Source organism: Hydra vulgaris, chromosome 11 (genome assembly GCF_038396675.1).
Source record: "Hydra vulgaris chromosome 11, alternate assembly HydraT2T_AEP".
In the NCBI taxonomy this organism is placed as follows: domain Eukaryota; kingdom Metazoa; phylum Cnidaria; class Hydrozoa; order Anthoathecata; family Hydridae; genus Hydra; species Hydra vulgaris.
The window spans coordinates 522,989-537,500 of record NC_088930.1 but is presented as its reverse complement, the minus strand read 5'-3'; the positions used below and the strand labels follow the sequence as shown (position 1 = coordinate 537,500).

The following is a 14,512-nucleotide window of genomic DNA, read 5'->3' as shown; positions in this document are numbered from 1 at the left end:
AGAGTGTAGAAATTCAGATGCCTGCACTTTAAATATTTTAAAAAAATTTCTTCGACACTGTGGTAGCCTGTATAGGAAATTAATACAAATCGGTTTTGTTTGAGTTTTCTATGTTATTTGGCCTGCAAGTCCATTTAAAACTTTGAACTTGATTTTCATGATTTGGAAAAACATGGAGACAGAACAAAATAATTCTAACCTCGCGAAATATAGAAAAATGCGCGTTATTTCTGGGATTTTTCTAAAGTAATAGTTACATTGCTCCGTTTGTAACTATGCTTTGTGAGTTAATTTATGATTTTTTTTTTTGCAACTTTTAAAAAAACTCAAAAACTTCTAAAATGAACAAAGAATGCCGAAAAACCCTCGATGTTTTAAATTTAAACAATTTAATTGTTTTTTATTATTTTAGAACTATGGAAGGATGAAAATTAATGAATGCGATTATTGGGGTAAGAGTAGAATAAAGAGTATGGTTGTACCAGAAGGTCTAATGGTAGAAATGTGGACAGAGGACAACTTCCTTGGACTTAAATTGGGACCTTATATTGGACCATTGTCATTGCCAACTATCGAAGGAGTAAACAGCGGTGAAAACGGAGATAAAATTTTGTCAATGAAAGTTTGCAAACGAACGGAAAAAGAGATTTGCTAATTGTAATTATAAGAGGGTTTTGAAAAAAAGCTTTAAAATTATTTAATTTGAATCATATTGGTATTTATTTTTTCTATTTTAACATTTTTAACAACAATACACCGTACAATATGCGGTATACTAATTGTGTAGCATTATTGCATAGATTTATATACGCATAACCGTGGTATTGCGTATATACATCTATATAATAATGCCTAATACTTTCCTTAATGTTCAATACATGCTGACAACGTACCACCATAGTTTTTGCCAGACGCAATTAAGTATGGGATATATTGCTAAGGTTTTGGGTTTATTATAAGGTTTATTAATATTGAATTACTTAATATCTTACTTGATTGATATTTTATTAGTCATACAATCTGATTATAATGCTCACCACTCCGAATGGCTTGGCCCTAGTGTCAGTGATTCTGCAGACTTTAAAGACCACAACTTTTGCCTTTCACAATCCCTAACTCAAATAGTCAACTTTCTAACTCGCTTTCCTGACAACCCGAATCATTTACCTTCCCTACTCGAATTATGTCTTGTTTCTGATCCTAGTCAGTGCTCAGTTTCTCCACTTCACCCTTAGGTGCTTCTGATCACAGTTCTCTCTAAAACTAATATCTCATTCTTTTTCATCACCTTTATCTCCCTATTATCGAACCTCTTACATCTACAGTAAAGCTGACTGGGATTCTTTCCGTAATTTTCTTCGTAATGGCCCTTGGGTAGAAATCTTTTGTCTTTCTGTTGACAAATGTGCATCTTACATAACTTCGTGGATTCAGGCTGGCATGGAATCTTTTGTTCCCTCTCGACAATTCCAGGTCAAGTCTCATTCTCCTCCATGGTTTTCCTCACACTGTGCAGCAGCTATTGCCAATCAAAACCGTTACTTCCATATTTATCAGTAAAACAATTCTCCAGAAAACAGACGTCTGTTTATTTCTGCTAGAAACCATTGTAAAAAGGTTTTTTCTAACGCCAAAGCCCGCTATTCGCAGGTCATGAAATCTCGTATCTCATCTCAAAAATTAGGCTCTTGTGACTTCTAGATAATTTTTAAGAGTATCAATAATAAGGGCAAATCTTTAATTCCACCTCTCTTGTATGGTTCAGACTTTGTCACCTCACCTAAAGACAAAGCTGAGTTGTTTGCTAAACACTTTTAATCAACATCATTTCTTGATTCCGCTAGTTGCGTTCTACCTGCTATTGCCAACAAACAGGTTGATCCATTGCTTGACATTTGTATCACTCCAGCTTCTGTACCTAAAGTATTTTCCTGCCTAGACTCTTCTACAGCTTGTGGCCCGGACAACATACCTTTTATTGTCTTGCAGAAGTGTTCCCTGGTCCTGTCGTCTACACTCTAATAACTATTTAACAAGTGCTTTTCATAGTTTTGTTTTCCAGCCTGCTGGAAACCGGCATCCATTATCCCTATCTTCAAAAATTCTGGAGAGCGATCTGATTCGTCTAACTACCATCCCATTAGTTTTTGAATGTTCAATTAACAAACACTTAATTTCTCATCTTGAATCTAATAACTTACTTTCTGACCATCAATATGGATTTCAATCCTCTCGCTCCACAGCTGATTTACCAACAGTAATAACAGATAGGTCTTATCGTGCATTAGATAAAGGTGAAGAGGTTAAGGCCATCGCTCTTGACATTTCAAAGGTTTTTGATAAAGTTTGGCATGCTGGTCTTCTTCATAAGCATTTTTCTTATGGTGTATCTGGCAACATTTTTAATATTATTGAATTCTTTCTTTCCAATCGTAGCATAAAAGTTGTCCTCAATGGACAGCACTTTTCTTCTTATTCTGATTCTTCAGGGGTTTCTCAAGGCTCTATCCTTTGACCTATACTCTTTTAAATTTACATCAACGATCTTCCAGATATTCTCACATTTAAGGTGGCATTGTTTGCTGATGATACTATCATTTATTCTTGTTGCGATAAGAAACCAAAAGCCTCTGATTGCTTGGAGGGGGCATTTGAGCTTGAAAAAGATCTCACTTCTGGTACAGCATGGGGCTTTCAATGGCTGGTGAACTTCAATACAGATAAAACACAATTTTTTTAAGCCAATTGTTATTGCAATAATTTAGATCTTCCTATATTTATGAACGGTAATGTACTCGATGAGTCACCTACTCTTCATCTTCTAGGATTAACTCTTACTTACGATCTTTCTTGTAAACCATATATAATATCTGTTGCAAAATTAGCATCTGCTAAGGTTGCATCTCTTTTTCGAGCTTGTCACTTTCTCATTTCGGATTCTATTCTCTATCTCTATAAGTCTCAAATCCGGTCGTGTATGGAATACTGTTGGCATATCTGGGACGGATTTTTTAACGATGCCCTTTTTCTTTTAGACAAAGTGCAAAAACGCATTGTAAACATACTTGGACCTGCTCTTGCAGCCAACCTCCAACCATTATCACGTCGTCGTAATGTTGCTTCTATTTCTCTTTTCTTCAAATACTTTAATGGGCACTGCTCTAAAGAGCTAACGTATCTTGTGCCATCTACTAAAATTCATTCTCGTGTTACTCGTCATTTAATTAAGTCTCATTCTTTTTCTGTGACTGTTTATATGTGCTCCAAAAACGCTTATTCGTCTAGTTTTTTTCCTCTAAAATCGGCTCTTTGGAGTTCGCTTCTTTCATCTTGTTTTTCTAATTCATATAATTTGCAATCCTTTAAGTCGTCCGTCAATTGTTGTCTTGCTCTACAATCTTCATCTTTTTTCTTTCAGTAACTTCCAACTTTAATTAGTGGCTGTTTGCAGCCTTGTTGGAAGCGAAGATGTTTAAAAAAAAAAAAAGAAATTTTATTACGTTAATTGATTTGAAAATTTTATTCATTTATTTATTAATTTCGTCATTAAATAAGAAAAAAGTGCAATGCCGTGTTATATAAATAAAATTTACATGACTGGGGCTAAAAGAAGACAATATTTGCCTTATCTCTACGCGCCGACGTGCTTTTTTCAGCAAGCGTGCACAACCATTAAAATGTAAACATAAAGTTACTTTGTGCCATTTAAAAATTACATGCAATTATTTACAAGTATGGTAAAATCAGTTACTATAATCAAAAGAAATTCGCAAAAATAATATTAATAACACCTAAAAACTTAAGATAAGATAATTTAAAGAAAATTTAAATTAGAGACAAGTTAATACGATAGTTGTTAAAAAAAGAGAAAAAATAATTAAAAAAAAAAAGTAAACTTAAAAAGAATTTAATTCAAAAAAAAAAAAAAAAAAAAAAGGTTTTTGCTTGAGTTTTTGTTTAAATAGAGAAAGTGAAGAACAATTTTACAGCTGGTTATTTAATAAAGTGTTCCATAATTTAGGACCTTAAATGGCAATAGAAAACTTAGTAGCCAAATAGTGCATTTTAGGTTGCTCGTAAATGAAGTTTGAAAATCTTGTAGGGTACACGTGATTAATTTTATTGAAAAGTGTAATATATATTATAGGAGTTAATTTATTATGAAGTTTCTACATAAATATAAGAATTTGATAAAGGTTTAACTGAAAAACATTAAGCATGTGATGATTTTTAAACAGTTCTTTAGAATGTGTAAATCGATTTGCATTTGAAATAATCCTGACGGCGTGTTTTTGTCTGCTAAGAAATTTTTCAACTTTACTTAAATTAGAGCTGCACCATGCAGTATTTGCATAGTTTAAATAACAATGTATGAGGGAGGAATATAAGCTTAGGCTTTGTAAAGTATGCCAATTTTTTTGAAATTTAATCTTCTTTTGTTCTTATGTGTTTTCTCCATTTCAAGTGTTCGTCAAGTATCACTCCTAAAAACTTTAATGATGACATCTTATCTTAGAGTTGCCAATATATGTTTACTTTTGAATATTTAGTCTTGAAGTTTAAAAAGTTTTATTTCTTGTTTCATTTAATCGAAATATGCAGTATCTTTTTGTAAGTTATCTTATATTTATATTACTTTTGACAATTTTATATATTTTATGTTGTTGTGGATGAAATTTCATTCATTTTATTAAAACGACAACACGAGGCAACGTGTATATATATGTATGTGGGTATGTGTGTATGTATATACACATATATATTTATAGATTTTATATCTTTCATAACTAGGTTTACTTTTAATTTTTTAGTACTTTTTTGTTTCTTAACTTCTTATACTTGACGTTTGTAAAGATTTTTTTAAATTTTACGGACTTGTATAATACGATTGTAATGAGGCTCGGTGATAAGGCTAATTGATGCCTTCTTCTTGCTCCAGTCATTTCTTTTTGTTATATTTGTACGTTGTATATATTCTTAACGGCGAAATAAATGAAACTACTAAACAAAAAACAAAAAAATTAGTTTCAATAAATTTAATTGAAAAATAAATTTAGTCATTAATTTTAGACTTTTTTTTGTTAAAGGTATTGTAAACCAATTGCTACGTAATTGATACTTTTTAGCTACATCACTTATAATATTTGACTAGCCGCCATCTGTAATGAAGTCAGTTAAGGTATTTAACTGCTAGGTAGGCTGGTAGTAGTTAAATAAACCTGTCCATATTTTCCCTATATGTCGACCTATTCAACATTGGTATATGTTATAAGTAGAATATAAATTTAATTTTTTAATAACAACCTTGATTAAAAAAATGATTATAAAGATAAAAATATGAATATGAATATAAAATTTTGATTTTAATAAATAGAAAAAGGCGGGTTCTGGGTCAAAACTTTTTTCAACTATAACCCCATCCATAATCTCATATCATATTTCAACATATTTTAACTATAATTAAAAAAAAAAGTTTTTCAGCCGTAATGTCATCCATAATCTCATATTATTTTATTCAACCATATTCCCATCCATAATCACATATTATATTTAAACTATAATCCCATCCATGATTTCTGAGCAAATAATAAAAAAGAATATAATAACTTTTTTTTTTTTTTTCTTTTTTTTTTTGCCGTTAAATAATACATACAGTTTCGAAGCACATAAATAAAAATAAATACTGGCAGGGCAAGAAGGAGACTAATTTAGCCTTATCACCGAGCCCTATTCTAACGTATTTACAAAAACCGTAATATTTAAATATCTATAGTTAACAAACTATTTATAAAAAAAAATAAAAATAAAAAAGTAAAATAGATAACAATTCTTGTCATTTAAATAAAAACTTAAAGAATAAAACTTTAAGGAAAGAGTAAGATCATTTTTTCAGAATAATAAAAAATAAATAAGATATTATCATTTATTTAAAAATTAAAAATTTAATGTAAGATTTAAAAATAAAAAGTAAATAAATAAATCTACACCATAAAAATAACGAAAATAAACTAGTCAACTTCATAAAAATAACGTAAATAAATTAGCAAACGTCAAAGAGGTAATACCATAATTAAGATAATAAAAAAAAAATTTTGATATACTCAGTGACATAATTTTGTATTAATTATTTTATGTATTTGAGTTTTAATTAAAAAAAACATTTCAAAAAAAACATTTAAAATCGTATATATTAAAATCCATAAGTAAGAATGCCTGTTTTGAATCATTTTTAAACCGCTCTATACTAGTTTTATGTGTATTTACAATCTTGGGAAACATTTTCCACAAGTAGGATCCACGATAAAGAACTGAATATGACGTTAGTTGTAAATTATATTTTGGGACAACAAAGTTGTTAAATTTTGTTGGATATTTATGAACTATTTTGTCAAAATAGGATTGAAATATTATAGGAGATAATTCTAAATTTGTTTTATACTTGAACATTAAAACTTGGTGTAAGTTGATTTTTTATATATTTAATGCTCCAAGTATACGCAGAAGTGGCTCACAAGGTAGTGTTCTATTAGCTCCAAAAATTATTCTGCACGCGTGTTTTTGTTTACAGTACAGTTTCTTTAATTTTGTATGGTTTGTACTTGCCCATGCAATACTGCAGTAAGTTAAATAACAATGAATAAAAGAGAAATATAAACTTTTCAAAGAACTACTGCTTAAAAATGGTTTAGCTCTATATATCATTGCTAAATTTTTTGGTATTTTATTTTCAATACTTTTTATATGTAAACTCCAACGTAAATGTTCATCTAAGATTACGCATAGAAAGTTTACTGAGTTTTCTCTTTTAATGTTAGTGTTATTGATTATTAGATTAGGCAATTTGATGGGAATATTTTTTGATTTATTAACTTTGTGGAACAAAAAAAATTTGGTTTTATCCACATTTAGAGAAAGTTTATTACTTTTGAACCACTCATTAACTTTCAATAATTGTTCGTTTGTTGTTTCAATTAGTGTATTAATATCACTGTGGGAGCAAAAAAGATTGGAGTCATCTGCAAAAAGAATACAATTTAATGGGTCTGTTGCTAAATTTAAATCATTAATATACACTAGGAACAACAGTGGTCCTAAAACAGAGCCCTGGGAAACCCCACAAGTTACGGCAGTCGGAAATGTTTGTTTTTGTTCATAAACTATAAATTGTTTTCTATCGGCCTATTGTTATTTTTTACATCATAGTGTTCAAGTTTTTTTATAAGTATATTATGATAAACAGTATCGAAAGCTTTTAACAAATCAATGAAAACTCCAAAGGTAAAGTAGTTACTACTGAATACACTTGATATTTGATTTACTAGTTCAATCACTGCATGCTTCGTTGAATTTGTTTTTTGAAACCAAAATGTTTTGAATACAGCATGTCGTTTTCTAATAAGTGATTAAAAAGTCTATTGTACACTATTCTCTCAAGTAATTTTGAAAAACAAGGTAAAATAGATATTGGCCTATAATTAGAAATATTTGAGTCATCTCCGGACTTAAATATCGGCGTGATTCTTGCAATTTTTAACTTTTCAGGGACTATACCTGTTTTAAGTGAAAGATTAAATATGTGAAATAACGAGGGTTCTATTATATTATATACTGATTTTGCAACATTAACGTTAATTTTATCAAATCCAGCTCTTTTGTTAGCGTTAAGGCAAAAAAAGGCGGTTTGCAATTCAATTAGTTTTAAATTAGGTTCATCCATGAATTTGTCGTAATTTTTTAAATAAGATTCAAATGGTGTTGAATTCTTAGGAATTTTTAATGCCAAATTTGGACCAGTATTAGTAAAGAAGCTGTTTAGTTTTTCAGCAATAATTGATTTCTCATAAATTGTGTTTTTATCAATTGTTATTCTTTTTGGCAGAATGTTTCTCGCATAAATATATTTTCCTATTATTTCTTTAATTACACTACATGTTTTTTTAGTGTTTCCGGTAGCTTTGCTTAATAGCTTTGCATAATAAGGCTTTTTTGAGTTCTTTTTTGTTTTTTCAAATATATTTTTATAACTTTTATATGACATTTCGTTTTTATAACTTTTTTTTTCAAGTACTTATCATATAATTTTTGTTTTTTTTTTGAAGATTTTAGTAACCCATTAGACATCCATGGAGTTAAAACAGTTTTGATCATATTGCTTGCAGAATTGATTTAAAAATAGATCATATGCGTTGTTAACGTCATGTGACTGCAATACCAAATTCCAATCAACGTTGTCTTTTAAAAGATTTTGATTTTTTTTACCGAGTTTTTATTGATCTGTCGCCTAAATATAATGGATTGAGAAGGAATACTGTTAAATAATATATTGTTAGTAACTAGAAACGTTGGGAAATGATCTGATAAGTCAGTTTAAATTATGCCTGTGTAAAGACGGTTATTAAGATGGTTATTAGTTATTATATTATCAAGAAGTGGAGAAAATGTTGTTAGTCAATCTCGTTGGCTTGTTTATTGACTGAATTAAAATAATTAATTAACTGAATTCTTATTAAGTTCGTTTCGAAGCAAAAATCTTCGTTTATGTTGATATTTTCACCCTTTAATTAAGAAAAATGTTTTAAAATTTGTACCTTATCTTTATAGTACAACAGCTTAATAATAATTGTGCGTGGTGTTTTTGCATCTTGGCCTCCACTACGGTGTGCTTGTGCTTCAATTCTCACATTTTCCACCCCAAGAGTCTCCTCAAAAAGTTTAATCACTTTTATTTCACTTTCAGACCATGTTTCATTTTCATTTTTTTTTGATGCCATTAATCCTAAGGTTATTTTTATTCGTGACCGATCCTCTATTTCCCTAAGTTTTTTTTTAAAGTCAATAAACTCATCGTTTTTTATGTGCTTCGGTTTTACAAAATCTTTTTTTTTCAATAGACTCAATATTATTTTTAACCTTTTTTTCAAATCCTCGTGAAAATTTAAACTTTCCTTTAGATAAAATACATCCTTTTCCAATCGTTTAATTTTTTCCATGCTGTCATTAATGTTTGTTTCAGCTTTTCGTTGCCGATCGCTCGTTATTTTTGCGTTCGCACTGATGAGTTTAAGAATATTTTCTTCTTGTTGTTTTATTAGTAATACTATATCTTTTTTGTACTCCGCAAACATTTCCTTGAACATTATTCGAATTTCACTAATGGTTACTGCCATATTTAATAATTAATAGCAACTTGTATTTTTACTTTTAAATTTGTATTTAAAAAAAAAAAAATTTCTTCGATCAATAAAAACACGTCTGTTCACCGTAAAAGTAAATGTGGTAATTTTAAAGTTATACAAAATCAATTTTGTAATTTTTTTTTTTAACTTTTCAACTAGATAAAAAAATTTTTAGTGTTTATGTTAATGTGATATAATCTAAGCGTAAATATAGCCTTAACGTAAATGTAATATGGCTACGCGTAATAGTAAAATACTCCTATTAAAGCAGTGAAACTTCCAGATTGTCCAATTTGTGCATCCCCAGAGTTTAATGTAACTACTAATCTTCTTCCACTGCTAACACTAGGCGTAGAATTGGGTTGATTAAAATTGTTTTAAAATGAGATAGTTGTTGCAGAATCAATTACTGCTTTTGATTGATACAATAGTTCGGATTCTGTATTATTAAATGCGGTAAGATTTTCACCATTCAAAGAAGAAAGATAAGAATCTTTCTAACCAGATGAACAGTATATACATACGCTATTAAAATCAAATCCAGGTAATACTGAATAATTACTATGGTGATATGGAGTCCAAAGTTGTATAAGATTGTTAGTATGTACAGGAGAAATGAATGCATCATACATGTGCACATTCCCACCAACCTACAGATCCGCCAATAACATGCCTTCTAATATATTTTAGATAAGGACCATTCCCATTTCCTCCAGTGTTCAATAATATATGTTCATTACCATAAGTTGTGTTCGTATATTTAAATATTGATGAGTATTACTTAAGAGATGAAATGTATGGTGGTAATGTTGGATTTTTTGAGGCAAAAGGTTGAATGCAATATGTAACTAGAGTACTAGTATTATTGTAAAGTTTAATGGCTAGACTGTTTTTAAATGGTAAATCAAATATGATGTATCCTCTCATTACACTACTAGTAAAATTATTACAACCTTCTGGAGAGTTAGCATAAAATGGTTTATCAAGTGGAAAAAACAAAAAATCACTAGCTAAGCCCTTAGTGTCTAATCCAGTAATAATTCTAATTCTTTAGAATGAGAATAATCTCCTATGCAAAGTTTACCATCTGCATATATTTTAATAAATACGTAACCTGGTACATATTTATTAGTATTTGTTCCTATAAGTGCTTACCATAGATTTTTTAGAATGCCAGAGCTACCATTAAATGGTATTGTATACACGAATGTTTCGGTATTACCTGTATATAGTAAAAGATTTTTATTTTACATTTATTAATTTGTTTGTATTCATGTCTATAATACTAGTTGCATTATTTTGTTCATTTCTCCTAATAAAAAAGTTATAAGCTTGAGATGTTGGCAATCCATTCGTTACTTGTTTTGTAGTTAAATCAGGAGTGCGTTCGAATTTATCAAAAGACTTTTTTTATATACACTATAAAATTTAAAAATTTAAAAAATTGATTTTTTTTTAAATTACCATAGATTATTAATGATTTTCCTAAGATCATATCCTTCGTCTAGGTTTTTTAAAACATATAGACACAAGTGTCCACAAAATGAAGTATATCCAAATTAATCTCTTTTACTATTATTATAAACAGGGTCTTTTAAATAATCAACACTTTCGACTGGTGGCAGTTGTGCATAAAAGTCAAAAATTTGTTTTTATCACCGTGTATGTACCAGCAAATTCAATAAAATACCTGTGTACTTGAATCTCCTGTATTTAGTATTCCACATTCTTTTCTTTGTGTATTTTTAGGTAAATGATCTTTAAAAATATACCTTTAAATAATTTTTTTTTTCCGGTTTTTACCAATTGAAAATTTGTTAAAGGTTTATTTGATAAAACAATTCCTTCAACATTATTAAATTAGTTTATTTTTTTTTAAATATTATAAATTACTTTGTTTTTTTCTATGTCCTCTGCCTGTTGCCTATACTTGTTGCCTATTTCTTTCGTTCATTTAATTTATAGTGTCCATAAGCTAATGTATGAACACCATCTTCTAAAAAGACTCCTTTGTCATCTTTCGCGCTTAATGCAATTTTATTTAGCTCTTCTGTATAAATTTCATGTGAATGAGATCTTATGACATTCATTTTCCTAATATGTTGTCTTTTATCCAATAAGCAGTCTTTATAATTTTTATGTGTTAACTATTTTTTAACAACAATTTTCTTTATTCCGTTAAATTTTTTTTTATCTTTTCCATGTACCTTGTAGGAATAGAATTTTGATCTAAGTCCTACAAATTCTTCAATTTGTTCTCCAGCAGATTCATCTTTGAACATCCCTAGTGCTTTCTTAACCGCACCAACTTTAAAACGACATTATTTATTGCTTGGTGCTTTGGATCAAATTCATTAGTATCGAATTTGCTTTCAACACCATTAAAAATACCAGCATAAAAGTCTACTGTTTTTATTTCGTATGGTAATGAATCAGTTTCAGTAAATAAGGGTTTTTTTTGATCTTAATAACAATTCCTAATGTAATCTTAATAAAATTCGTACATAAGTTTTTTACTTAAATCTAATATGTACATATCTAAGTAAATTGATTTGTTATAAAGTGATTTTGTTCTTTTCATATGAATTGCTATTAAACTTTTATCAAATATAGTTCTACTTTCAAAGTTTGGTTTAGATGCTAAATTAACAGCATCATCTTTGTTTGTTACTAACCTCATATCAACTCTGTGTTCAATATTCTCTATTGTTTTTTCAAATACTGAAAAAATCATTAGTTTCAAGGTCTGATTTATCTTGGATGTTTGTGAAAATAGTTTGTGAAGATCTGTTTAAACTTTTTAATAAACAATAGTGATAAGTTTCACCATTTGATATTAATAATAATTCTATTAAATGTTGACGGTTATTGTTTCTTGAGACACGCAAAATTTTGAGTTTTCATTTCCAAAAACATTAACACTTGTTTTTGCATTGTTCTTCTCAAATTGCGTAATTTGGTTTAATGATACTCAAAATTCTATTTTTCGCAATTAATTTTATTAAATTTAATTGTAAGATCCTTATCAACTCTTTTAGGATGTTTATCTGTTTGATTTAATGCTCTTGTTACACACCACTTAAAGCACTCATCATCTTCATTTTTTACATTAGTTATTGCTTTTTTAGTTGCTAAATTTTTGTCAAGTGGAATATATGACTTTGTTTTAAGAGGTTTATACTCATTAATATTTAAATCCATCTTTTTGATAAAAACAAACCTTCAACCTAACCCCAACTGTAGAAATGATGATAAATTTTTCGAAACTCTCAACTTTGCTGTTTCATATAATTCTTTCAAATCTGTTGATTTTAATATAACCTGACTATTTTATGAAAATGAAGGAGTTGTGGCTTTAGTTTCTCCTGTTTTAATATCAGTATGCTTCATTTCACAAGTGAAAACCATGAAAACTTTTGATTTCCTTTTTCATTTAGTATTTTAATTAACACCATTTTTAGCATTATTCATAAACGACAAAGCATCATAGCCTTTTTAACCCATAGCTGTAAATTGACTTGTTACATTAACAATAGATGATCGTGTTAATTTAAATTCTATTTGCTTTCTTTGTTCAACTTTATTTTCAGGTTTGCTATTTTTTTTATCTTCCAATTTATTGTATAAATTTTTCACCGTGTTAATTTTCTGATTAACTTTATTCTTATTTGTATTTGGTACGTATGACACAATCCGATCAGCAATGAAATTAAATTTGCTTTTTTCAGTAGATTCTTTTTTTGCTGCCAGTGCATTTTTAATTGTTTTAGGCACATATGACATAAGCCAGTTTGTAGATGACTTGACTGTATTTTTAATCGTATTAGGAACATAAGAAATTACCTAACTTGCAGTAGAATGCATTGGTTTTTGTTCAACTAATGTGTGTTCAATCGGTGTGTTTTCCATTGGTGAGTGTTCAATCGGTGTGTGTTCAGTCGGTGTGTCTTCAATCGGTGTGTGCACTATGCATCTAATAAATCACTTTTTTGCATTCTATAATAATATTTAACTTTTTGCTCTTTTGCGATTTGTTTTAATTGTCTTACATTTTAATCTTCCATTTTTGTTTACTAATTTTTTTTTTTATATCATTTTCCAAAAACATTTTTCTTGTTAAAAAAAGTATATTTACAAAAAAATGTAAATATTTTATATGAAAATTTCTAATTATTATTTTTCTTGTCATTATTTAATTTTTCAGAATTTAATATTTCAATCTTAACACCAATATTAACTTTTCCATCACGTAATTCAAGATATCTCCATCCATGTCCAGTTCCACGTGTAGCACTATATAATGATTTATATACTGTTACTTCTCCCGTTTCCATATTGGTTAATTTAACAGTGACTGGTGTTTTCTTAATTGTTCTTAACCTTTTGTATTTTGGATCTATTTCTTTTTCTTCTTTTTCAACTGTTTCACGATTTTTTCTTGGTCATCCAACTGGTCTTTTCTCATTTACTTCTTTTACTGGATGCAATCTCGGTCTTCCAACTTATCTTTTCTGATATACTTCTTTCACTTCAGTCATAATAGATTCTCTATTTAGTTACCCATCATCCATAGCAATCATTAGCAATGCAGCGATATTGTCAGATGTTTTAAAATATTGTTTTCTTCTAATAAATTTTTTAAGTCTATTTTTGTTTATTTGATATTCCTTTTATTATATATAAAAAAATTGTAACTAACTTTCAAAAAAATTTTAATAAACAACATTCATTTTACTTCCATTTGATTAAATTGAAAAAATCTGTTCGATATTGCAACAGCAAATGCTTTAGTATCTGGTGGAACAGATACATTATATGTTGCTTTTATTTGTACATCTACTACTGATGGTTTTAATCTTTCAGATTGTTTACTAACATCTAAATTAACATCAAAAACCATAAGTGGGTGTAAATCTTTATATTCAGAAGGAAGTATGTTGCTATGTGTAATCAAGTAATTCATTCCATAAAGTTTTTCATTAAATACAGCTGCTTCTCTATAAGCTCGTTAAAATTGCTGATTTGGAAATGATAAATTATAGTTAACAGCTGGATATCTTTACTGATTAAGCATATACATGCACTTACTTTTCAAATCACAATGATCGAATATCAAAGGATTAAAATCATGGTTTCCATTCTTATTTTTTTGAAACCCAACAATGATATATCTCGGTTTTTCAGGAAATGTCTTTACACTAAGTCTCCAAGAAAACGAAATAGATTGTGGAACATATTGTATCACATTGTCACGCTCGAAAAGTTAATGGAAGTGTAGCTTTTGATTCAATAATTTTATGAAGATTAAACTTCTCTGCATCTGATGGAATTGCATG

At 28.7% G+C, this 14,512-nt stretch overlaps 2 protein-coding genes across 2 annotated transcripts in view; one reads left to right on the top strand and one right to left on the bottom strand.

Annotated features, from left to right (window-relative positions):
- The window catches only part of LOC136087324 (uncharacterized), a 184,821-nt gene extending 184,111 nt beyond the window's left edge, over positions 1 to 710 (top strand). Inside the window, exon 13 of the mRNA XM_065809750.1 lies at positions 413 to 710. Coding sequence (XP_065665822.1) covers positions 413 to 655 — 243 coding nt within the window. The 3' untranslated portion in view covers positions 656 to 710. The remainder of the gene's footprint in view (positions 1 to 412) is intronic.
- A 6,617-nt stretch (positions 711 to 7,327) lies between these two features.
- On the bottom strand, positions 7,328 to 8,038 carry LOC136087478 (uncharacterized). Its single transcript, XM_065810317.1, has one exon. It carries the CDS (start codon positions 8,036 to 8,038, stop codon positions 7,328 to 7,330), a length of 711 nt encoding a protein of 236 aa, XP_065666389.1.
- Positions 8,039 to 14,512: the final 6,474 nt, after the last annotated feature.

Bases quoted from the DNA above. Each gene is read 5' to 3' on its own strand.
- LOC136087478 (XM_065810317.1), bottom strand. From the start codon at position 8,038: ATGTCATATAAAAGTTATAAAAATATATTTGAAAAAACAAAAAAGAAC.